Source organism: Parasteatoda tepidariorum, chromosome 11 (genome assembly GCF_982258835.1).
Source record: "Parasteatoda tepidariorum strain Cologne lab strain chromosome 11, Ptep-v5.0, whole genome shotgun sequence".
NCBI classification, from domain to species: Eukaryota; Metazoa; Arthropoda; class Arachnida; order Araneae; family Theridiidae; genus Parasteatoda; species Parasteatoda tepidariorum.
The window spans coordinates 14,530,909-14,558,648 of NC_141765.1; the positions used below are offsets into that span (position 1 = coordinate 14,530,909).

The 27,740-nt window shown below is 28.3% G+C and overlaps 1 protein-coding gene across 5 annotated transcripts in view; it reads right to left on the reverse strand.

The window, feature by feature from the left end:
• The window catches only part of LOC107452167 (transcription factor CP2-like protein 1), a 111,396-nt gene that overhangs the window by 13,169 nt on the left and 70,487 nt on the right, over positions 1-27,740 (reverse strand). For all 5 annotated transcript variants that reach the window (XM_021147816.4, XM_043048190.3, XM_043048189.3 and 2 more), the window contains 3 exons: positions 22,915-22,997; positions 20,888-20,954; positions 16,318-16,408 (listed from right to left, as the gene is read on the reverse strand). In XM_021147816.4, coding sequence (XP_021003475.2) covers positions 16,318-16,408; positions 20,888-20,954; positions 22,915-22,997 — 241 coding nt within the window. The remainder of the gene's footprint in view (positions 1-16,317; positions 16,409-20,887; positions 20,955-22,914; positions 22,998-27,740) is intronic.

Sequence of the window (27,740 nt, forward strand, 5' to 3'; positions counted from 1 at the left end):
AGCAAAGGTACCTCAAGCCTAATCCTGAATATCATAGAACAACTTGGACAACTTCAGCGTCTCCGGAAAAAATGCTTCTTGCAGTGGATTCCCGCCCATGTGCCCTAGAGTTCAATGAAATAGCTGATTCCTTGGCTAAAAATGCCAGAATCAAAATACAATCCCAACCACGTTGGCAGATGCAAATGCTTTTGCAAACTATTCACCCCTTTAAAATTCAAAGCTCACGATCAAATAACTAATCTTGACATCGATAGGAAGACAGCCACTACTCTGATCAGACTAAGAGCAAAACATCATAAAAACATGAAAATTTCTACAGATGGGACTAGAAAATATCAAAACTGTGGCAACTGTCTTAATGTGGAACTGACACCATATCATGTTTTTAACTGCCTTGCAATCACTGCAGGCCTTCACCTCTTAAACAACCCCACAGAAGAGGATTTGTATTCATTTAATGCTACAGAAATAACAAAAACTATTCAAACACACCATGAAATATGACTCAATAGAGGATACAACACCAACCAACCAACCATTAGATTGAGCACAGAAAAATCTCATCCACTTGATAAACATGCAATTTTTTCTCTCCATGTAGTAAACCCTAGTGTCAATGAAAAAGTCCTCAAAAAGGCAAATTTATCCAAACATTTAAATTTCATTAAAAATTGCAAATATATGGACATAAACGTCTTACATCTATTTATAAGCTGTTTGTAAAATAATAAATATTTAAATCATATTGTTGTTTGATTCTTGTTATCTGGTGCTTTTAATTTTGATCTTCAAATTTACATGAAAAACTAAGCTATTATACAAAGTGTTTTTTTTTAAATAATGCTGCCATTATTGATTTGATATATTGGAACTGAAAATTTGACAACAGATTAAAAATCCACAGATTTCTTTTGTTGTTGGCTATTTAGATTATATTAGAGTATTTGGAAACTCTTTCACCCTATGTTGATATACCAATAAGTGAGCAACTTCATTTCTGATTTTATGGTTTGTCTGAAGCTATAAATATGGAACAAATTTAAACTATGAATGAGAAGAATTTGGGCCGGAAAATCAAGAGGTATTGATTTTAGTAGAGTTTTAGGCAAGAAATCTGAATCAGTAACTTAACTGAAAGGTTTCTTTCAATGACCAGCTTTAAGTCATTAAGACTGATAAATGGTAAAACAGATTTTTCAGCCTCCTGTTCATATAGACTTCAAGCCTTATATGGTTAAATAAAAATAAGTTCAATGAATCTTATTGCATAAAAATGAAGTTTTTTTTTACCAGAAATAAATTTTTAAAAAATAACTTCAAATTTTACATTTGTTTGACAAACTTCGTTTTAAAGTTGGCAAAATGCAAAAATCTGATGAGTCAATCTTGAACCAGCAAACTATATTTTTATACTATATTAAAACTTTCATTATTCAAGGAATTAAGTGATTTGGAACTATGAAGTCATTTCTATGGATAATTTACGAAATAGTAAAAAGAAAGTTCGCCTTTTTTTGTGTTTCAATATATATATTTTTTAATCTTGTTATTGATATTTAATTGCTGCAAAATGGAATAGAAAACTGTAAAGATTAGAAGTTTCTGCAGAAAAAATATTACAAGATCTGACTGTTTTGGGCGAACAAATCAGTTGTGGTAGAGAACCTTTCGTAAACACCAGGAGAGTATTTAGTGGGAATAAATTTATTTAGTAAAAATTTTAAAGACAGAATTTGGAAAAATAAAATTTATCATAAGGAATCTAGAGCAGATAAAATCTATTGAGAAAAAATCCCACAGACAGGATCTTTCATGAAAGAAATATCACTAGAATTAGTTTAGTTTACAGCATTTTGTGTAGTTTCCTAGAGTGAAATTTTGTTCCTTAACAAAATTTTGAATATTCAAAAATTACTGTGTACATGCATTAAGCAAATTCAACTCTCATTAAACACTAGTCTGATTTCTTTCTTTCTTATAGGAAGTTAAATTCACATCATTAGAGTTTATATTTTTATCTCACTACTTGAAATTTGTATGAGTTTTAATGAGAAGATATCAAACTTAAGTTGTTAGATGGAAAAATAAATTTTACAGAATGATATAAGAAAAATATTTATTTTTGTGTAAGAATTGTAGAAGACTGCTTAATTATATAATAATCATGTAAATATCAAAAAGGTTTCTTGGATTTATGGGAGAGTGTAGCTGTTTTCTTATCAAGATTGAATAGGCAAGTTATTTTTAAAATAACAATGATGGTCAGAACTGTGCTTTTCATCATAATTTTATGTTAAAATAGATTTTAAATAACTTCTTATTCATCTAATTTTTTTTTATATTGTTCATATTGAATATCAAAATTAAAAGTTTGTCTATGAATAGATGTTTCTTAGAATTTTCACAATAGGAAGGTATAAAAAAAAAAAAAAAAACATTGTCAAGAGTTCTTTAATTTTAACTTCATTTGTATAGTTTTTTCTTCTTTTTTCTGTATAAAACACAATTTAGAGCAAAAGCAACGATTAAGTATAGTTAAAATCAAATTTGTAAACATAATTTCGAAAGATGAAGAATTCTTTAGAAATATTAATTTAATAATCATAATGTGTTGGCAATATGTTTAACATAACATTTAAATAAACAAATATAAAAAATTATCAAAAATCATCAATTACTGCATAATGTACTACCCATATTACATATAATATTAATGAATCAAAAAACATTTCAAAAAAATTACATTTTATTGCAATAAGAATTTATTTTTTTCAATTTAGCATTAATGGGTGAAAACTGATAAGAAACGTTTTAGTTGTGAATTCCTTGCCTAAATTTTACTAGAATCATTGCTGGGGTTCCCAAATTAGAATTCTAAGGAAACTATCTTTCAAGTCACGTTTGTGAAATAATATCTATATGTATATTTCATAAAAGTAGAATGTACGTTTCATATTTGTAAGAAAAAGAATTATAAATAATATAAACATAGTACATAGTTAATAGAACTCGTACTTAATTCATGCAAACACTTTATTTGTAGTTAATACAGAAAACGTAGGTAGGTAAAAATACAAAGGAAAAAAAATAAATTACCTTCCACATGCTTTTGAATTGGCACATTTGTTCGAATTGAAGACAGTCACTCACAATTCTTCTTTCCCATTAATTTTCGAATGATATTTGTACTCTATAAAAGCAATTGTTGAATATACATAGGAGAATGCGATACCCATTTTTATCCAAAATTTTGTTAAGAACAGAGATCATGAGCACCACAGCTAATATTGTCACCCACTTTGGGAACCCCTGATTTCTAAGGAATTTTCCGGCCCTAATTTTCTTTGGCCTATATTATAACATTTTTATGTATGCTAATATATTTTTCATTATTTGAAAAAAGAAAAATTGAAAAATCAATAAATTTAATGAAATTAAATCGGTGAAAATTTCATGTTTCAATCAAACCACAAAACCAAGACTCACTAAATGGTAGATGTTGTTCAAATAAAATTCCCATGTGTTCTATTATTATAAGGTTATATATTCATTAATTTGTTAAAATATCATTTACTTTTTACAAATAAAATAATTAATAAGTGGCACTCGTTTCTATTTGACTAATTCTAAGCACATTTTTACAATATTTATTTAACATTTTCTAGAAGTTTCATTCCCTAAAAATCCAAATTACTGCAGAAGTTATTTATAATAGAAATGAGCAACTCTAAACAAGAGAGTCACAAACCATACATTAATGACGTATAACTCAAATTTTAAATTTTTGAAATTCAAATTACTATTTCGGGCATTTATTTAAGAGTAAAAAGCAATTTGTGTTCACTGTTATAATATTAAATAAATAAAAAACAAATATTTAGATTTGGAAACAAGGAGTGGCAGCTAACAGAAAAAAATACCACATTAAATTAAAACATAATCATACTATGCTTTTCTTCATGAGGGTACTTTTTATAATACTGCCATAAAAAAGTTGATAAGTATTTTGGTTTTCACTGCATAAGATGTCATTTTTGCAAAGATTTTGTTTGTACTTAGGTATGTTTTAGTAACTCACAGGGCTGTGAATGCAACAAAGGGCTAGGGGGCAGGAGTAAAATAAGGGGCAAAATTATTTTTGGAAATAACAATGTTGAAAATAACATATTATTTAACTCATCGGTTATATTTAAATTTTAAGTCTGAAGTTAAAAATAAAGTACTTTACTTTGGTGTTAAAAATGGTACTATTCAGCAAATTGCCTCACTAAATATCATTTTATCAAAAAATAATGAAAAAAATAACTATAATGTGCTTGTATGTTTTTGTAAATCAATAAAGAAAAGAAAAAGACAAGATCAACAAATTAGCCCCCCCCCAAAAAAATATATAATTTTGTGATTTAAAATAAAAGAAATAAGAAGTTATAAGATTTACTTGCTTATCTTTTGTTAAGAAAAAAAAATAATAAATGCAAGGAAAACTCTAAAGGTAAAAAGAAAAAATATGGTCAAATTGTCTCTATTAGTCATCATATGATATATGTATCACTTATATTTAAACAACAAAAACAAAGGAAATGGTTACATGTTTCCATCCATGCAACACGGAAAAGAACAAAGATAGGGAAAATACAATAATAAACAACCTTCCCCAACACTGAAAGAGAAATGGGGGCCAGTGTTCCCTCAAGCTCCACAGCTCCCGGTAACTCAAACTTATACTTAACATAGATTAGTAACCATTGAATAGTTTCTTTATTTAAAAAAAACTTAATTTTTGTTTTAACAATTTCAAAAAATTAATTCTTTTGGAATCTTTACTTTTAATTTTTTGGGAATTTATTTAATGTTTTTATTCATTAATAAAAGCTTAACTGTTCTTTTTTTCTTTGGAAAATCACTTTTAAATTGACTAAATGTTGGTAGTTAAACAAATGAACGAAGGATCAAATCATAAAAGATTTTATTGCTTGTCTAAAAAGATAGATACACATAAATGTTGCTGTCCAGCTTAGACTTAGCCTGCCACAGCTAGGGCCCGGGTTTAATTCCCCATGCCAAAAGCTAGGTGTCTGATCAAACTGCAGTTCCTCTAACTAGATTAGAGTTGTTTAAAATTCCTTTCAAAAGGTTTTTTGAGAGAGTGGTTTCTGGCCATTTAAGAATCTGAAAAGTTCACACACAGTTGGGCAATTTGAAAATGCGGATTTGAAAATGTACACTTGCACAGTATAGTGTGCTCATGTGCCAGCATTGTTTTTGGCCATTCATTATGGATTAAACCAAAACCATTGCTAATAGCCAATTAATGTAGGTTTAGTGCCCTATTAATAACCAAATTAAACATGAATGTATCATTTTATGAGCCCTAAACTAATAGCATAAGAACTGGCAGGCATAAGTAGGAATATAACAAAAAATTGTTCTGGGCACCATATTAATTTTATTGCAATATTTGTTTTGTAATATAGTAATTTGCATAATATGAATCAAAAACAGAACATTTTACGCAGAAAAACCATTATAACTTGTATTATTTCTATATACTTGTTTTGATAGGAAAAAAAAAATTATACTTTTAAACATAAAGTCCTTATAACAGCAAAAGCTTATAAGTTTTATCGACTTGGTATTTGTCTTCTTTGATTGAACATATAAAAAAACGTAGGATAGTAGGACGTGTAAAACATGTCAAGATAGTAGTGTTTACCCTAATTATTTTCATATTCAACTGGCCTATTTTACTTGGGACACATTTTGAAATTATTGAAAATAGTAAATCTGTGTATTTTTGTCAGTTTAAATAATACATTTTAGTAAAAATTTTACTGAAATAAAAAAATACAGAATTTTCAAAACAAGAAAATAAACTGCAACAAGCAAGTAAACTGCAACTTAGATTTCTTTCTGACTATTTTACAACATATCTGATCAAGTTTTTTATAATTTAGTTTGGTAAAACTAAATTATTAGGAAAATTTTCAATAAATTGTTTTCAGCGGCCTTAAGTCACAACCTTGGAAGACTTTGCAAAAACATAATTTGTTACCTTAAAATGAACTAAAACCTAATACTAGCACATACTAAACCTTCTTGTTATATAATATACATATAAAATTAATTTTTTTATTTGGTTGTTGACGTTGCACTAAGGCTACACAACTGGGTAAATTGATGACTGTCTGGAATTCATCCTTAATGATGGTACGAAGACAATGTGCAAGCTACATTACCACAATTTATACACTACCACAGATTCGATTGATCTGCACCAAGCTCTCAAACAGCTAAACTTATGTGCAGACCTTCTGGACTCTGAAAACGACAGGGATAAGACATTAGAGCTGAACCCGAGCCAATAGACATAATTGCAGAAAGTAGTATTCTGATCAGATAATCTAGCCTTTAGCATGGCTCAAGATATGGTAGACAAAAACTTAACAACCCACTTTGTTTAGGTAGCTGTAAAATTTATAATTATGACTATTTCAATTATTATGACTAATGTAAAACAAACCACCCAGTGTGGGGGCTGTAAATTTATAATTACAATTATGACTGATGACATAATTATCATTAATTCTAATGTTATTAATAAATAAATTATTATTAACTATATTATTATTAAATATATTATTATAAATTTTAAGGTAACACAAACAAATCAGTGAAATTTTTTTTAGGAAGTGGAATCATCAGGGGATCTGAAAGTGTTCAATACAGGGCCCTACTTTGGCCTTAGTAGAAGCAGATGCCTCATCACTTTCATGCCCGTAGGAAATATTTTGGTTCCTGTTTTTGTCATTATTGGCTCTTTCGTTTCTTTTATGTTAACCCCTAACACCGGGATTGTGAGGTCAGTTTTGACTGACTTTATTGATCAATGCATAGCTAAAAGTTCCCACAAAGTACAATATTTTTGATCACCAGGACTAGACAACATAAAATAAACAAAAAGACTCAAAACTTTCTATTTGTAAATATATAATATTCATTTTACTGTGAATCTGAATACATATCTACTTAATTATCTTGTATATGAACCCAGATGAAATTTAACAAAACTCATACAGATGACAATGGACAAATTTTGTAGATTACTATGGAACAATAATTATAGAAAAGACATGTGTAGCCTAATCTAATATTGCTCCTGATATTGTCCAAAATTTCTCAAACTGTTATCTTCATTCCATCTATTGCTAGGTGCCATTTAACTTGGCAAAAAGTCTTCTCATTTTACTGTATTATCTTTAAGATTTTGAAGTAAAAAAGAAATATAATTCAACTTATATTCCAATAAGTATATCCAATATATAGTAGAAGTATAATCCAATATTTAACTAAGCAAAAATCAAAATAGATACAAATAATTGATAGTGGCCTGAAACAATTGACATGAGCATGGGATGAGGGTCACACATTTTGTTTTTAGAAAACAGTTCATCTATTTTAAGTTGTACACATACATTTATAAATAAATATACATACATATAAAAAATAAATATGCATACATAAAACTCAAAATAAACAAACTGTTTTCAAAAACATGTGTGCCTCTTCACACTACTCCTATGATGATTGCAACCACATTAGTTCCTTTCTTTTATAAAGTTTAGTATTTACTATTTATTAAAATTATTCAATTGAAAAAGAAAATTAAAACTAACTTTTCTTCCTATTAAGCCCAAAAACAATTTGTAACTTCGAATCGTGAAAACCCTTGAGATTCAGAAACCACTATAAGATATTATCTGAAAATGTTTATAAACTTTATAGCTGAATAGTTCTGTTTTCTTAAAAAAAATATTTAATTAAATATTTTTTTTTACTACAAGTTCAGCTTTTGCATACATGAAAAAGTCAATATTAATTAACCATTATTTTTATACACAAAGATACAATCATGAAGAACAATAAGATAATTAAAAAGGTATAAAATTAAAAGACAGGAAGAAAAAATTATTTGTATCCAAGTTATAAGTTATCAACATAAAAAAGAATAATATCTTTACTAAATACTTGTCTATGAAAAGCTTACACTAACAGAGTTTCACTTGTCAGTAACACTTGCAGTTCCACTGTTATATAAACTGTACTTAGATTAATATACTTTTTTAATTAGAAAAGTCTACACAGGACATACACTAAATTAGACATACATAATCCAGCTTTATTAATTGTGTGAACAACCAATTTTGTAAAAATGAACCTTGAAGCCCACATATTATTAAATAAGCAAGTAAAGAACATAATAACAAGAAGACACCCAGTAACGAATTTTATCAACATATAAGTAATAGAAGATCTGTATAACGCAATTCTATAAACCACATAAACTTTAAGTGTAAACAATGAAAGTTTTAGTTAAAGAAATTTCTGTCATTAAATAAAACTTTACTAATCAAAACTCATTATTTTACCTTTGTTTAATTATTTATTAAGAATTTATAAATTCAAACGCCAAGCAAACTAAAACTGATAAATTTATTTACTAGTTAGAATGCTTAATAAGATTTAAATGCTTATTAAACTTAAATTTAACTCATATTTTTGTATTTTTAGTTATTTCTATCTAAAAATTATTTCAGAGCATCTTAAAATTAATCTGTTTCAGACTAATATTGCCCATTTAGTAGGCAAGTTTACAGATTTATGACTTGAATTATGTAATGCAGAAATCTATTAAATTAAATTTTTATTTTAATGGTTTGCCATATAAAGATCTTCTACTATATATATATATATATATATATATATACATTAAATAAATAAATACAAGTAAACACGAAGAAAGTTAAGAAAAACAATAAGTTTCATTTAATGCGCTTAAGCTGCAAGCAAACAGAACTCATTAGATATGTTTAAAAAAAAAAAGGGTAAATTTTATTTAAAAAACCGGAAAAAAGTATATTACTTTTCTTCAGCCCACACGATTATATCCGCAAAGCAGAGTGCTTTCTGATATTGTATCAATAAAGTCGAAGCAAAATATATTAATACAATAGTGTGAGGTACTACATGTAAAAACAGAAAATAAAATAAAATAAAAAGAAAAAACATTAAAAAGGGGGACTATAAAGCAAGTAGCAAAATCAGATCAACTTACACGGGCAGAATATTTTTCAAGAATGATTTAAAAATGTTTTTGCAGAAAGATTGCCAGATTACAAAATATGAAAACAAAAGATGAAAACAAAAGCTCAAATTGAGTGTAACAAGAGGGTTTTAAAGTGTCGTTCTTACTGCACTGCTGAAGTAATTTGTTATTCTGAGCTTTGTTTTGTTAGTTACCAAGGATGGGCCCGAAATGGATGTGCGCAAGGTAATATTATACTTGATAATTTTAAAAATTGATCATAAACAGTTTTAGAAGATAGATATTTATTTAAGAAAACATAAAATAAAAACATAAATTGCCTGCTTTTGCAAATAATTTTAGCCGCGGATTTGCACGATATGGATTAGCACTTAGAAAAAATATTTAAATTATCAAAGAAAACATTTTAATAGATAATTTTAACACGGATTTGCCCGAAATGGATTTGCACATGGAAAAATTGTATAAATTAATAAAGAAATTTTTAGCAAACAATTTTACCCACGGATTTGCCCGAAATGGATTTGCACATGGAAAAATTATACAAATTAACAAAGAAATTATTTAGTAAATAATTTTGGCTATGGATTTACCTGAAATGGATCTGCACATGGGAAAATTATAAAAATTAACAAAAAATGTTTAGTAAAAATATCCACAAAAATATACGATTAATTCAATGATTTTATATAAAATTTTATTACTTTAGTTGGGTATCCATTGTTTTTTATCAAATTTTGAAAGAGTTTATCGATTTGTTTTTTGGATAAATAAATATTACTACATATTCTTTTAATTCTGTTCATTTCATTAAAAGTGGTATTTAAATAGATGCTCCTAGAAACATTAGAATTCCAAGTAACTAGTTTATTAATATTAAAATTAAAATCATTTCTTTTATCGTATAAATCAACAAAGCAGATATTTTCAACCTTCATAATACCCAAATCCAAAAAATTGAAATTAATATTATCATCATGATTACGAAGTAAGATCAATTTCTCAGGGTATATATTACTCAATAAAATAGTAAAATCTTGGAAATTAAAGATAATTAAGTCATCAATATATCTAAAAACAAATTTAATACTAAGAGTATAATTTTTTTCATAATAATGCAAAAATAAGTTAGCTAAGAGAGATGAATAATTAGATCCTTGTGGTATTCCATTAATTTGAAGAAAAATATCCCTTCCATTGTAAAGATAATTACTAAAAAGACAAAAATTAATCAGAATTTCCCAATAATCAAAATTGCAACAAAGGATATTTTTAAAATCATAGTAATAATTCAAAAGGACATCTTTTAGTTTACAAAGGGGAATGCTATTGAAAAGATCCTGGAAATCAAAAGTCGCAATAGAATTAATTTTATTATGTTTAATGAAATATAAAATCGGTTGATTATTAGTAATAATCCAAGAGAAACCTTCTTTAGTAATATAGTTAATAATCTTATTTAAGTAGTTAGAGAAAATGGTGCCAGGTTTAGTTAAATAAGTATTAGACCCACATGTGATAGTTCTAAATTTTACTGGAATTTCATGAAATTTAGGACTGATAATAAGGTAAGGAAATTGTATATTGCTAATTTTAATTTTCAATCTCTTGTAAAAAGCTAAAATTTTTTAATGACAATATTATTATTGAAATTACTGAGTTCAAAATTTTTACTATTTTTTAATTCCGTATTTAAAAGTTCAGCATAGAATTTTTTACAGAATATAGCATAATTATTGTTAGCTTTGTCTATGGGAGTAATTACAAACTTTTTTTGAAGTTGCTTAATTAATTGAACGATATTAGAAAAATTTGTTGAATTGTTATTCTTATTTAAATTATCCTTATTATTGAAAATAAAGTTTTTAAAGTAATAATAAACTCCCCATTTCCATTCTGATAGCATACCTAAAGGTAAAGAGAATCTATTTGATAGCTGTAAACAAAAACTATTGAGATCATTAAGAAAGTATTTTAGAATCTTATTGATTGATATATGGTAAATGGGTATAAATTTTGTGCCTTTTATCATTAAATTCCTAAGTTCCAAGTTTTCTATAATATTTAAATTACCAGTAATAATATGTTTATCAACAAAATCAAAATATTTATCCTCCTCACAGTGACATTCATAATCGGATATATTAACACTCCCTAAATTTTTGCTTATATCATTATAGTTAAATATGGTTCTACCAAGAGATTTGTTATATTTAAAACTTTTAATTATGTTAAAATTTTTTAATGGAAATAAAGCTTTAAAATTTTCAAAAATTTTGCGAAATTTGATCTTATTGAAAATAGGATTTTGAAAGTTAATGACGAAATATAAATGATCTAAACTTTTCTTTTTATTAGGCAAAATTTTGCTCATTTTGGCTTTTATAAGATCGAAACAAAGAATTTTGAAATGTAAATTAATGAAAGAAAAGTTAATAATTAGATCGTAGAACTTATATACTTCATAATTCTTAAGGAAGAAGACAAAATCTTTAATTGGTTTAATGCTATATTGTTTATTAAAGTCTTTTTCCATATTAGAAAGAAATAATATATTTAATTTGTCACTATTAAAAGAGATTCTATTACTTCTTGAACCCCGTTTACCTCGATTTGTACGCTTATCTTTTATATGAAAAAGTTGATGAGTTATTGTAGTTAATCTGTGTATGTTGGAAGGTATCGTTTAGCCCATACGGCAAAATTGTTTTGTATAAAAGCATGTAGTAATTTTCTTTCTGTAGTCTTAAATCTAAATCCTCTATAATATCTAAAATATTAATTTTGACACTGTTAAATTTATGTACTCTAAAATGATTCAATTCCAGGTTATTGATAGTCTTATTACTGTTAATATCAGAACGGTGTTGATTAATTCGAATGTTAAGTGAGTTACTAGTTTGTCCAACATATTTCATATTACAGAAACCACAGGTTAACATATAAATAAAATTTTTAATTTTACAAAAAGATTTGGAGTTAACGTTATAAAGACCAGTATGTTTTTTGTCAATATTAGGGCAAGTTTTGCATCTTTTATCATCACACGCTTTATAGGAAGGTAAAGTTTCGGGAATAGAATGCAATTCAAAAAATCGTTTGCTTTCGCTTTCAGAGTAGCAGGATGTCGATCCGAAGTTCCCCTCTGATATAGGCTCTCCGTACCGGGTACAACATGAAGAATAATTTAAATATTGAACACATTTTTTACCAGGCGCTAAATTTTTATAATTGTTCAATTCCATAAAAAAGGCTCAAAGAGCAACATCTTAAACACACATAACGTCCAAAAGACAGGAAATAAGAAAAAGGAAATTAAAACGAAAACAGAAGGAGAATGAAAGAAAGTTAATAGTAGATAATATTAAGCGCTAAAGCTGCATTAAATATGATCACTATAATAATAAATAAATAAATACAAGTAAACACGAAGAAAGTTAAGACTTTCTTATATATATATATATATATATATATATATATAAGAAAGCAGAAAATAAAACATTCTAATTCTAACTTTAGATATGGATTTGCAAAGGCTTTATTTGTTTGCTTTTTCCAAAATACAGGCAACTCTATATAATATTAATTCAAGGAAACTCATAAAACTATTTGAGGCAAAATTAAAAGAAATAAAATTATTTTATCATATTTTTAATCACCATAATATTTAAAAAATTTCAAGCGCATACAAAATGCAAAACCTCAAGTTTTGATAATTCAACATTATTTCAACAAGTACCTTCAGAAAACATTTCTTAGCTAATTTTTTTACTTCTAAATTTTTTACTTTTTTCTTGCAATAGTTGTCGGATAAATTCTGTAATATCATTTTCTCTAGCTCATTCAGACTGTAAAAATGTTTAAGTAAAAATTGTAAAAGTAAAAAATTGCTTTAAATACTTCACCCCCTCAAGATACAGGAATGAGATTGGCAAAAGGCAAAAAAGCTGAATTTCCATGCGACTAAATTTTACGCATGTGCAATCGTCTAATAATAGATTTCAGACAATTAAAGATAATAAATAACAATGTGTCGACATAAAATTGCGCACTAATTTGGTTTATAAATGATTACATTGATACTTAACAATTAGTAAAAAGTAAAATTACCAATTAAAAAAATAAAGCTAGAAAATTATATTTTGCTTCAGTTCACATGAAAGACAATTATTACTTGAGAAACTGCCTGGTTTAGCAAATTAAAATTACTGAGAACATACATTAATATTCCATTTCTCTTAACAAATACTGTTACTTGACTTATAGCAAATATATGAGTAACATGACATTTTAAATTATTTTTAACAGAAAAGAAACTTTTACAATTGGAATCACTATGCTCATATTGTAATCTAATCTAGCAAGAACTCTGTGAAACATATCAATAACTGCGAGGTAGAAATATAAAGTAACTCCTTAACATACAAAAATTGCTATTTTAGTTTGAAAAATTACACAATAATCAGCAACTGTTTAGATAATTATTTTTCATTTGATAAGAATTTTGCATTTTATAGCATAAATAACAGCAACATTATTTTTTAAATTTTGGATTTTGGTGCTGAGTTAATTAACTCTTTTTTCAAAAAAATTTTTTATTATTTTTTAAGTGATTGCTTTTGTTTGCTATATCTTTTATATTTGCTATATCCTTTTTTTTTGTTTTAATTCCAATTGCTGCAAATACTTCATGTTTCACAAAACAAGCAAAAAAATTCTTTAACAAGGTCAAATTGCTTGTAATGCAGCTTGCGAATAAAGTGAAGGGTGCTCCAGTTCAGAAAAGTTTTATATATTCTTGTAGTAATAGCAAAACTGACACAAACAGATTGGTGATTTATTTAGTCGTTAGCTCATCTTCAAACATCTTTTAACAAATCCTACTTTTTCTTCTTTGCAAGCACAGAATGTAAGTTTTGAATATATTCTTTTCCAGTTTCGCTGATGTTGTAAAGCCTACATATGCTAATAATCGTCGATATAAAATCAGTCACCTTTAAAGAAACTAATTCAAGAAAAAAAAATTACTTCTTACAAGACTCGCGATAGTTGATCTTAAAATTGCATGAATACGAATTGCGATCTTGGGTGTTAAAATCGCATGAATATGAATTTTGAAATCACGTCAATAAGAAATTCGATATTAGATTTTGAAAATGAGAAAATACAAACTGCAATACAGAATTTTTAAATCGCGTAAATACAAATTACGATTCATATTTTTTAAATTGCATAAATACAAATCACGATGCATAATTTTTAGATCGCGCGAATGCGAATCCTAATGATTTATCTTTAAATCACGTATAAATACGAAAATAGATGTTTGGTATAGCCTCATGAGCAAATCACGACAAAGGATTTTAAACTCGTGTGAATATGAATCACTACATAGGTTTTTCAAAACGTGTAAAGACAAATCGCGATATCTCGTAAATAAGAATAGCAATGTACGATATTCAAATCGCGTGAATAAAAGTCGTAACGCACAAATTTCAAATCATGTAAATACGAAATGCTATGTTTGATACTAAAATTGCGTTAATAAGAATCGAGATATTAGCTGATTCTGGGCTTGGAACTTCTAAAAGTCTTGCTTGAAGTAGCGTCGTTTGAATTACGAAAATATGAGCTATCTGGCAGACGGGTAAAAATGCGGAAAATCTTATCTTCTGCACATAAAAGCGGAGAAAATAGTTAAAATAAGTAAAAATGCGAAAAGATTGGTAGCTATGTAGTTTGAAATTTCTGTTTATCTTTGAAAATGGTTGGTTGGTGTCGTGTCATAGACAGAAAATAATTTTAAATGTGATCAAAGGTCCTATATACAACATTTGCAATTTGAAGGCAATTTTCTTCATATAAATCTGCCAACGGATTGTCACTTATTTGCTGCAATTGTGCCAGTATAGCGGGACAGTTGAAAAGATGCATGGGGGTTAGTTCTAAGTCTGGGCAATTTTTGCAGAGGCAGTAAGTCCTTGTCCCATCACCATCTTTGAAAATTGGAAATAAATGTTTTTACTTTAGTTCAACTGCTGAATTTTCTGAAAAAGCGGAATATTTATAAAGAATAAAAGTGACACTTTTAAAGAATCAGAGTTTTCGATAAAAAGGCGGAAATTCGAGAGACAAAAGTGAATAAACAATATTTAAGCTTTCCTCTATGACCCCTATCCTTTAGTAAATTTTAAGGCTCACCTATAGAACTTAAACCAAAATTTTTAATACAATTTCCAGCTTTCTGCTAATTATTGCTGTGGAGACATTTTTTCTAAGTGTAATCAAAGTTTCATTTTTGTAATCTGTCTAATATATTTTTGGGGGTAAATTAAGAAATTGAATTCATTTCTTACTTGCTTTGTAAGTAAACTTTTTATTCCGTTGAAAAATTTTCAAAATTTTACAATTAATACATTTTACAAAAAAAAAAAACAAAACAAATTACCTAAATTTTACAAAAAAAATTTTATCTAAATTTTGTTTAAAAAATGATACAAATTTTAAATTTATAATCTCGAAAAAAATTTAAAAATCATCTAAACTTGTGAAAAATTAAAATTTTTGAATATTACACTATCTAAATTTCAAAAAATTTATAATTTAGAACATATAAGTCTCTCCATAACAAGGGGATCATAACTCTTTTCTTTTATCCTCCCAAATAGTTGTGCATGTAGAAAACGTGACTTCCACCAACAAACAGTCCATCCAGCACTAAGAAAAAACTCCAGTTTCTTATATGATAAATCTATCTAAATTTAAAGATTCAAAATTAGAAAGAAGAAAATTGACCCATCATACCACAGGTTTCTGATTACAGGGGTTGGAAAAATAAGTATGAAAAAAAAATGTTTTATTAAAAATTTAAACATTAGGAAACATAAAAAAGAAAATGTCAAAACCACCAGTGGGTTAAAGTAAGGTCATTAAAGTAGTAATAATTATTAGTATATTATATCAATAAAGAGAGTTTAGTTACAAAAAAAAATTATAAACTCAAACTATTTAATGCCACTCAAAAAGAAATTTAGATTTAAAAAATAAGTGACTCTTTCCTTACAACCAAATAAAATTAACAGACTAAAGTTTTGTTGCAAAAAAAGAAACACTACAGTAAAATACTCGCAAAAAGGCATACAAGTTTTGATGCTACACATAGATGCTACATATTTTTTAACTTAATATATGAGTTTTAACATGGTACATACCAGAGAAATTCTCAAAATCTTTCAAGTAATTAAGAAACATGTTATTTTGCAACCATAAGATGCACTCAGAAGCACTAGATTCATTAGTAATCTATGAGAACAATAGAAAATTAAAATAAATCACATTTTTCTGGACATTAATATTGTAAGGAAATATTTACAGTAAATAAGATTATTAAAAATAATATTTCACATTAGAGGTAGATATTATACTGAAATACTTTCTGTTACAAATAATTTTTATTATAACTTTTATTAGGTGTGAAGATACAACCAAAATAATCCAAAACACTTTTTCAACAAGCATCTTAGTGAAACTGAAATTTTTTGAACACTGATTTTTTCTGGTTTGGACAGATCTAATAATTGACCTAATTTGAATATAAAGTATTGATCCTTATTTATTTTAGTAAAAAATTTCATTAAAAAGAATTATATGCATCTCTTAGTTACAGGGTTTTTCCAGAAAGCAATATTATTGAATTTAGTGTCCAGTCAGTTTATGTGGTTTTTCTATAATTTCTGACCATTTGGACAGTAAGGACAAGCATTTTCTTGAAACTCCTTTTTATCTTTTGTGCAAGGTCTCATGCAGTGCATGAGAGATTGCTACAAAGTTTTGTGTAAAACTCAGCGAGTTTGCAGTTGAAACTTTGATTATTTGTCCGAACACCAAAGAATAAGAAAAAAAGTTATGCCTTGTGCCGCTACTGCAAATAATCAGTATGTTTGCAGTGACACAAGGTATTTTTTTAACGCTGTGAAGAGATGAAGGATAATTTGAAAGGTATCAATAATCATTGACAAAAATGTAATGTGTGTAGTTGAATTCCTGAACTCAGATTATCATTTGGATATTCATTTAATGGCAATGACATTAAACATTCCAAATAATCTTGACCCTACATAGCACACATTTATGAGCTTAATCTCAACAATGCACTCTTTTGTGACCTATTTTTTGGCCAATTCAAAAGTACCAATGCTGCCACATGTCCAAAGATGAGGAGGGATGTTAATTTTAGTTTTTGTACGCATTGGTATATCTTGATAACTTTTTAAGCTAATTTTAAATTTTTTCACACAATTATAATAATGTTTATTCAAACATAATTCCAGGCAAAAAATAATTTTTAATAATCATTTATTATTTTTCATTACTTTATTCAATAGTAGTCGGAAAAATTTTGAATTCTAAGGTAAAAATTTTTTTAGCAAATGTAATTTTATATGTCAAAAAAGAAAATTTGGGGGGAAATCGCTTGCATTGCTCCTGAGAAATTAAATTTTAAAAAAGTCGTGAGTTGTAAGGTATACGCTTTTTTTTCATCAATTTAAAAAATCAAATTTTATATGGTTCAATACAAAATTTTAAGAAAATTGGTAACATAGTTTCTGAGTAATCAAATTTGAAAAAAGTTGTATACTTAAAATTTGAGCTTAGGAAATATACGATTGATTTCGCTCAAATTTGTATTTTGCCATATAAAATTATTGTCTTTAAAGTGATGTAACAATATTATACCTTACAATTCAAAATTTTTTGAACAACTATTAAATAAAAAAAAAATTTAAAAAAATAAATAATAAAATAATTATTGAAAATGATTTTATGCGTGAAATTATCTTTTGATAAATGACTTTTACAATTCCATGCAAAAATTTTTCAATTCACTTTGAAAGTTTTGGAGATATAGCAAAATGAGAAAAAAGTAAAAGTTAAGGGGGTCCTAACTATGTGGTCAAACTAGTGGGATCATACTTCCCAGATTGCAGTTACTCCTTATATTTTGAGAGTAAAGAATACAAAACCATTGAAAAACAGGTATGTTACTTAGAGAAAGTACATTTCGTATCTGATTTTGTAATTTAAATATCATCTGCGTAAATTAATTAGCACATTTGAGGTCAGCCCCATGAATAATATGAAATGTCATGCTCAATTTCAGCAGTCCCCCATGACTGAGAAGGCAGACATGGTTTACACAGGTTCAAAAGGAATTACTTAGTCATGTCATGAAACACGAAGCAAAAAATGAAGTAGTTTGTAAAATGCTAAGTTTATGCTGGAACAGTTAGCATGGTCTTCATCCATCCATGACTCTGTATCACAGACTGAAGTGCCTTTAATGGTGGGATTAATAACTATCCTGGGCACAGAAATTTTCTAAATTTATCTTTGCATAACCACAATCATTTACACCAATTAATATCCGTATACTGGCCAATCATTTGCAGTGATTGTAGAGGTGCCTTTGGATACATGTAATGATCATCTCTGCTTTGCATTCCCAGCACTTTGAACACCAACCATTATATTTTCAACCTGTTAAGATCATTAGCCATGCCTCATCATCAAGGCCTCTCTAATGGTATATTTTTAGCAGGGCGATGCATGGCTGCATGCAAACCATTATGTTCTAAGACCCATATAGCACTCATCTTCCGAAACCTTTCCCTAGGACCTCCCAAATGCATCCCTTTCTTCCGAGGGAAGATGCGGATAAATAGGGGAAAGCCGAGGGAAATTCCATTCTAACATTAACTTCCTACGTATCGTTATCCGTAGGAAGTCCTTCGGAAACATCGCCTACGGATATTCCTCCACCGGTCATCCGTTAGAAATCAATCCAATGGATTTTTCTCCCTGGTTATTCCGTAGGAGCATCATAATTACTTATGTCTGTGTGTGCAACCGGCTGAGCAATTGCGCATGCGCTAGATGTGCTTGACTAGAATTTAATTCTCACCAAAGAATTTTTGAAAAGAAATTGCGCGGAGGTATACATAGTTTGTTGTTTTCAGGTGTAATCAAGTGTAGCTATGTTGACTGTTCTAATTTTGAGTTCTTCATTTATGATTCAGTAAATAAAGTAAGTTAATCGTTTTGAATAATTTTTTTCAGTTTATAACATTGAATCTATGTATTTTAAACGTTTACCACATTTTATAATTCTAATTATCTGTGTTAAAGTAGTTAATAATTTCCACGTTACTGAGTTAGGCCTAGTAACATACTTGTTCTCCGATTTTATCTTTGATATAATAAGAAATGTCTGTTAATAAAAAGAGTATTATTTTAAAGATACGATAGTTTATTATTTTGTACATAAAAACTATAATCAATAAAAAAAATTTCTAAACTGTTTTATTCTTTTATGTGTGTAGAAAAGGTAAAATATAATAAAAGGTAGGTGTCAATGAACCATCATTTACAATTAAAAGGTTTTCAATTGTAAATGATGGTACATTGACATTGATAATTACTTTTCTTTAAAATTATATAACCGTATGTCGTAATGTGGTAATTGTAGACTTGTATATCACATTGAATGAAACTTAAGTTAATATAAAATAGCACTGTAATAAATCTATCAAATGTTATCTGATACATCTATTGTTTCATTAATGGTGTAGTTTTTAGTAAATGATGTATTTAGTGACATATTTTCAACTGAATCTACTTGTGCAAAGTGCCAGTAAAGTTAAGATTATTTTATAATTATTTATATTTTTCATCAATAATTGATGAAATACCAGAATGCATATAAGTACAGTAAGATTTCCTAAGCAGAGGTTGTGCAAGCATTACCTTTAACTGTGGAGAAGTGATCAAGTTTAGCGATTATCTATGATGCACAATGGCTCAGTGGGGCTTTAGTGAGGGAACTTGTTTATTATTTTGATATCAAGTCTTTCCTTCTATTGCCCCTTCTAAGCCGCATCGTTTGATTTCCACAAACAACTTGGAGTTTTTGAGAATCTAATAATGTAGATGTATTAGTAAGTATAATTATGTGTATTAGTAGCCTAAGGGAAAGCCATAAGATTCAAATCTACCTCAGCACTTCCTAAAGAGAGTACCCGAGGAAAGTATGCGACCTTGAAACTTCCTCATCATTCTTCCTCGGCTCCTCCTATGGAGTGACTTTCGGGAAGCCCGCCGGAGGAACTGAGGAATTGAAAGGTGCGGACATTTTGCATTACTGAGGAGCTCCGCGGGAGTAATTCGGGAAAAGTCGGGAGCTCCGGGGGAGGTTGAGCGATTCCTCCGTGGGAGCTACTACGGAAGAATTTTTGCTATATGGGGATTCCTTGACGCAGAAAATATTTGATTGTTGACGTAGCTCAAATGTGCTTACATAATTTTAGATATATACTTTGAATAATTAAAAGCCCATAGTTAATAGTTGCTAAATGATTGTCTGCCACTACTATTGTTAATGAACTGTTGCATAGTCACGAAGCTGTTTTGTCTGAGATCCCCAGAAATGCTACACTATCTCTCCTTGACTCCAAGTGCAAGCCAATAAATAATCTTATATCTGCCAGGTGTGGCAACTTTGGGTGCTGATTTTTTCAGGATCCTAATTTCTGGTATGTTCACTTGCTTTTTCCATTATACAGTAAATGTTCAATAAATATCATTATTTTATTTGTATTCCTTTCTAGTTAAGCAGTTTTAACAGCTAGAAATGCATAACCATTTAAGGTTGAACAAATAGTATTTTGAGAAAAATATTATTGATTAATAAAGGCAAAGAATAAAGTAAAATAAAAATATACTTGCATTATGAGAAAAATTTTCAGGACTTCTTAGAGTTTCAGTAGTAGATGTAGCTTGAGAAACATCACAACTACCAAAAAAAATTAAAACAAATTATTTATTAAAATTTAAACAAGATGGGGAAAAAACTGCTTGAGGTCTAAATTTCTTAAATCTCAACCCCGAATTATCTCATTTAGTTTCACCAAAAAATAAGCACTTTATTTTAATTTTCCTTTCTAAGTTTCAATGAAAGGGTTTAAGAGTAAGAATTTTCAAACAATCAAGAATTTTATTTTTATATGATTCAATAGTATGCATGTTTGAGATTATCTTAAGTGCATTGTATAAAACCGGAGCCAGTTGAAGGTTGGGAAACCAGAGTGGTAATCATTGGTCCTAGGAAGATGAAAACAATTAACAAATGTTTTGCTCTCTTGGGCTCCTGATAGGAGGAAGAAATGAGAAAGAACTGGAATGACATGTCAAAGGCAAACAGATTTTAAGAAGGTACAATTAAATGAATTAAAGGAAAACATATCCCAAGTAACAGATTGTAAGAGCATGGGAAAGTAGGCTGAATACTTTATGAGCCCAATGGCGTGAATAACATAAAATAGGAGATCAAATTACTTGTTTGAAAATCATTTACTAAACTGCATTCCTATCATAACTCAAAAAGTAATTTTCATGCAATATAATACAGTTGAATTAATTATTTATCCAAAATTCGCTGCATAAAATGTATGCGTCTCCAAAAATGCATAGCCTGTTGTTTAATACATTTTAAATAGTAAGTGGGTATTTAACATAATGCATACATGAGGAAAAAACCAAGCCCCATGTAGCAAGAGGCTTTTTTTTAACTTCAGATGCAAAGTTTGCATTCTTGAATTATTTAACTTACAGCATAAATGTTAAAGTTTGTTTTTTTCCTGCTTATTTCAATTCACCTATTATTGTTTATCTTTTTTACGATTGATTCAAACGTCTTTGAATTCGTTATCTTGCAAAATAAATCATAAAAAATTTTCAGTCTTAAACACTCATTTTACTTCATAAATAACAATTCCATCATATATGAAACATTTGACAAAAATGTAAGATTTTGCAGTTATTACTGTCATTAATTTATAATGCATATTGCTGAGACAATAAAAGAAAACTTAATTATATCTATCATAATGTTTCTCAGTTTTTAAAAATATATTTATTTTATGTAGTAACAAATACAAAAATCACTGACAGATAGCTGTGTTTTAGGATTTAATTATTATATGTTTAAATAAAATGTGTCCACCTTTATTCCAAAAAGAAATGTGTCTTTCAAACATATTAACAAAATCAATGCTTTAATTTTTCAATTATTTTAATGAATAGAAATTAATGATATTGTTTTTATTCAACATATAATGCATATTTGAAATATACTTGATTCTGAGTGAAAAGTAAGATTTTGACATTTTGATCACTGTTCATTTAATAAATCATTAGCAACAAGGCTAGTGATTTGATGTTTGAAAAAGAATTTTAAAAATATACATCATGAAGAGTTGTTAAAGAACACCATGTTTAATGTGAATATTTCTTAAAAATTCTTTTACTCCTTCATAGGCAACAAATATATGTATGCAAAAGACTAGCTGCATTCCATAAATTGCGACATATCAAAAACACTTGTGTCTATTATCAAGAGACATACTTTTTATAAAAACAACTTTAGAATTGCTTCTTATTTCTAGAGAGCTAACAGAGAAAAATTGGGCTCATTATTTCAATAGCATGATATTAAAACTGCTTCCATTGGTTTCCAAAAACACAATTTATATCAACCACCTTTATTATATGCACCTTATTGATAGTTTGAAAAAAAAGGAATCTTGACTAATAGTTCAAGTACTGAAAAAGAATAGAGATTTAAAACATTGGCTCAAAGATATATTTGATTTGTTACATAAGTAACTAAAAATAACTTTCTTTATGTATGTGTAAATACCAAGACAAATCAACCTCTGTAAAAGGAGTGTAATGAGAACATATAAAATGATTACCACTCTTTCTTGTCGGAAGGTGAATTCTGTAGTGATGTTCCACATGATGACACATTTAAGTGCATAACGTCAGACAATGCGAGCTGTTTTTAAGGGAAAAAATAATTAAATTTCGAAAATGATTGATTACAATTCCTTCGCTAGTATGTGCATTTAAAATACAAATTATATTTAAAGGCATAACTTAGTATTAAATAGTTTTAAGTATTGATGTTTGAAATATGAATTAAAATTCATTGAACTACTTGAATAGCAATTTTTTGAGCAGTGCTTAAAGCAAAAAAAAGTTTCTTTACCAATTTATATTTTAAATTACTTTTAAGCACAATTTAGCAACGATTACTCCTTTAGCAATAAGAATTTCTTTTCAACAACTCTAATATAATTTTGTACCGATTTTAGAGTAGGTTGGAGAAAATTTGGCAATATTTTTCAGAAAATGTTTATTCATCTAAGAAGTATTGGAATAATATCTCTACACTGTCTTCTTGCTGCAGAAGCTTTTTTTTAAAAATATTTTAGGAATTTAATAAATGTTTTCACTGATACATAGTTTCATCTCTTTTGACAAACTAATATAAATGCAACAGTGATCCTATCACTTTTATGGGGCATGGTTGTGTTTCAGGAATTAATTTTTTCTCTTAGCAAGAAAGAATTAGTGTATAAATGTAAACCTATGAATAAATGTAAAATCAAATAACGGAACTCTTAGTATACAGAGATGACGCAAGAATTTTTGGCACCTTGGCCAAGATGGCAAAATAGCACCCTCTGAAAAGCCCTCTCTCCTTGCTTTCTTGGATTTTGTGCAAATAACTTTTCATTTTTTCGATGTTTTTTGTTCTTAAACTTTTAATGATAGAGTATAATTCGACATTGTTATACCATTAAAGAATTTTTTTAAAAAGTCGCAAAGAAAACTCTTACTTGATTACTTACTAAATTGGGAGAGTACTGAATAATTCTTAAAACTGTTCTATAGATCTTCTCATAAGTTTAATGCAAAAAAATTATATGATTAGCAATACTATTGGGAGGGTAATTTAATATTGTATTTTTGCCTGTTTTTAGATCTTTTAAAACTTTTTTAAACTAAATTTTTTTAATTTGAATCATGCTTGAAAATTCCAAAGATATTAAAATTATATTTCCCCATTTGTTTTCAGTGTTACATGCTTTTGACAGTTGAACGTGAAAGAGATAAGAACCCACCTCCTTTTCCTTCAAGTATATCAATGAATTTGAAGAGGGCTCTTGAGATCAATTAAGAAAATAATTATATGATTATGAAACACTATCAACATCAAAATAATATAATAAGTTTAAATATTAGATTAATAATAAAAAAAACTAATTTTTGCTAAAAAAAAATTTTTAGACAATAAAAAATACAATTAAAATAAAAAAAATCCAAATTAAAATATTTTTCCTACAAGTTCACCCAATAACTGAGAACTAAGCAATATTAAATTCGAAATCTTAATTTTTAAGTCTCATAACTTAGTAATTTGCATCAAGGTAACAATTTTCAAATTAAACAGCTAATAAAATAAAATTATATTTTTAAAAAAAAATTTAACTGAATGCATAAAACTAAATGTTTTTATAATTTTCACTAGATTCAAAATTTTATTCTATTCTTCATATTTTTTTTTCTTTAGAAAAAATAGGATCAGTTTTGATTATTTTGACATCTTAAACAAAATTTTAACATCTTAAAATACATTTAAAAAAAAGGAAAACTAGAAATGTATATGCAAATAAATTTTAAAATTTAGTTTTTAATCTATCAAGTTTAAAACTGACAACAAAAAAAAACACACAAATCTAAAACTTTTTTTAACTACTATGTAGAATTTCATGAATTTCAAAATTAAGACCAAAAATATAAAATTATCGAAGACGGAATTATGAAAACTAAAGTACAGCATTGTTGAAAACTGAGTATTTTATATTAAATTAATGATTTTCAATTTGATTTTTATTTGTTACATAATTTTAAAAAAATAATAAAAATCAGGAAAAAAGTCCTATAGTCCTACATGATCAATTATAATCTTATAAAAATTTTATTAATTAATGTTTTTTTGTCTAAAGAAAATGCACTCTTGAGCCAAAACATTATGACCACCTCTTAATAACGAGTTGGCCCACCTTTAGCCCGCAACACAGCTGCAATCCGCCTTGGCATGGATGCCACAAATCCTTGGTAGATGGCCGAAGACAGATTTTACCAGATGTTTAAGCAACGGTCATGCAAATCCGAGATATTGCGACTTAGTGGTCTTTGAACTCTGAGCTGCCGTTCCATGACATCCCAAATGTGTTCTATCGGATTGAGATCCGGTGAGTTAGGCGGCCAGGACATTAACTTGAATTCAGCATCATGTTCCTGGAACCACTCCAACACTTGTTGGAAAATTCCATTTCCAGCTGGAAAAACAGAGACCATATAAGGGTGCAACTGGTCTGCAATGATGTTCAGATACCCTGTAGCATTCATGGTCTGCTCTACTACAATCACGGGTTCCAGAGGCGCCCAAGAGGACGTCCCCTACAGCATAATACCGCCACCACCGGCCTGTGTATGACCTACTGTACATTGAGGGAGCAACTGTTCGTCTGGAAGACGGCGTATCCTGACACGGCCATTGGCGTGATTAATGACAAACTGTGATTCATCTGACCAGGCACTCTCTCCCACTGATCCATGGACCAGTCGCAATGTTCCCGGGCCCAGCGCAGGCATAGTTGGCAATGACGCTTGGACAGCAAAGGCTCACGAGGGGGGCGTTTGCTGCGTAGCCCCATATCCAACACTGTCCGCTGAACAGTGTGCTCTGATACTATTCTACTTGACCCTGCATTGTATTGGGCTGTCAGCTGAGCCACTGTCTGGCTCCGATTTTACTTCACCAAGCGAGACAATCTCCGACGACCTTTTTCTTTGATAGCGTGTCGACTTCCAACACCATGTCGTCTACTGCTGGTTTAACCGTCATTCATCCACTTTGCATAAGTACTAACAATTGTAGATTGCAAACAACCCACGAGTCATGCAGTTTCAGAAATACTTGTTCCAAGCCTTCGAGCCATTACATATTCAATAATATTTAAAAAAAAAGATGTTTATAATTTATTAAGGTAAATAATTTTTTTTAAACGTTTAAGGCAATAATTTTAATTTTGAAATTTTTTTTAAGGCAATCGACCAGATTTTGGCAACTTCTGAGAATATTGCACTGGATCTAGGCCTATTTTGCCCATGCGTTTCACCGGCTCCTGCATACAGGGGTTGGACAAAATAATGGAAAAACTTCTATACTAACACATTTTTTGATCTTCCTCAAAAAATACTTAGAAAATTAGTTTATAAATTTAGAAGTGTTTGGGATATGCGATCTCTCATACTTCTCAATGAAGTTAAAAGCTTTTAGAAATTTGAGGGAACGACAATAAATTACAAACAGAAAAATAGTGTTTTTGAATACCCTATGCCAAAAAATGTAGCAATAAATTTGTAACTTAAAATAATTAATTTGGTTGTTATAAGCAATAAATGCACAAAATTTCATAAACCTAGATTAAATATTTATGGAGATATGGGCATTTTTATAAAAACTAATTTTTTTGTTTTACGTTTCTTTGCAATCATTCTAAAAATATTCAATAAATACAAAATTTTTAGAACAATTTAAATTAATTAAAATAATCCACAAATTTCATTTTGTGCTATTAAACAAGATTTATTAAAAATGACACTGGCATTGTTGGGGATCATCCCCATAAAGGCATCTTTTTTTTTCTCCTTTATTCTTTCCTTAAACAATCATGGTGTATAAACAATATTTTTACGATATTATCATTTCTTATTCAATTTTGTCTTATGATACAAAATAATATTTGTTGAAAACCCCTTATCAGTTTGAGTTTCTTTTAAAAAGTACAAAAATAAACTTGAACCTTTTTAAATTTTTGATATTCAAATCCGACTTTTCTTATTAGTTGCCACATATGTTTCCCTACAAAATTAAGAAAATTTTTTGGAGAAATATGAAAAAGTGTATGAGTATAGACGTGTTTCCATCCCCTCCCCTCCGCTGTATTAGGTAAAGTGATGAATGATGGAATTTATATTTTATGCATAAAATTCAATGAAAAACCCCCGAACTATCTTAAAATTAGTTGATATCACATTTTACAAGCAATACCAAAAACAGTATTCAATCGCGTTATGAGCCCAACTTCCAGTCTTATATCTAACAATTCAAAAAGATTTCAGCAAAAATGGTACAAAATTAACTGAGAAGTATTTTTATACCACAGGCTATAATGATAATAAAACACACTTTTGTGTGTTTTATTATCTAGTCAAATTAAAATTAAATGATTTAAAGATATTATTAATATTCTCTCAAAGCAGTTACAGTTTCTGGTAGAGTGAAGAAACCATGATTTGGGCTTGGGTTGAATTTCATGCACTTACTGCTTGATCGGATTGCACTTTTTTTTAATATCTTACTGATTTAGAATCTACTCAACCCTGGCAGAAAGATTGACACATAGTTTGTCAATTGAAGAGTAAGTTGCAGATATTAGGTGACTTCTATCATAAGCTTCTCTGATTTAAATTATAATAGTGTATGTGCAGATGCATTATTATTACCTTTGGGATATCAGAAAGAATAAATCGCAAACTGTTGCAAACTCATCAGCGTGGTTTCAGTGAAACAATAAAAAATAAAAATAAAAGAACAATTATAAAAACCACAACATAAGTCCCGAGAAGACAAAATAAGTTTTTGCTATTTTGTATCAGATCA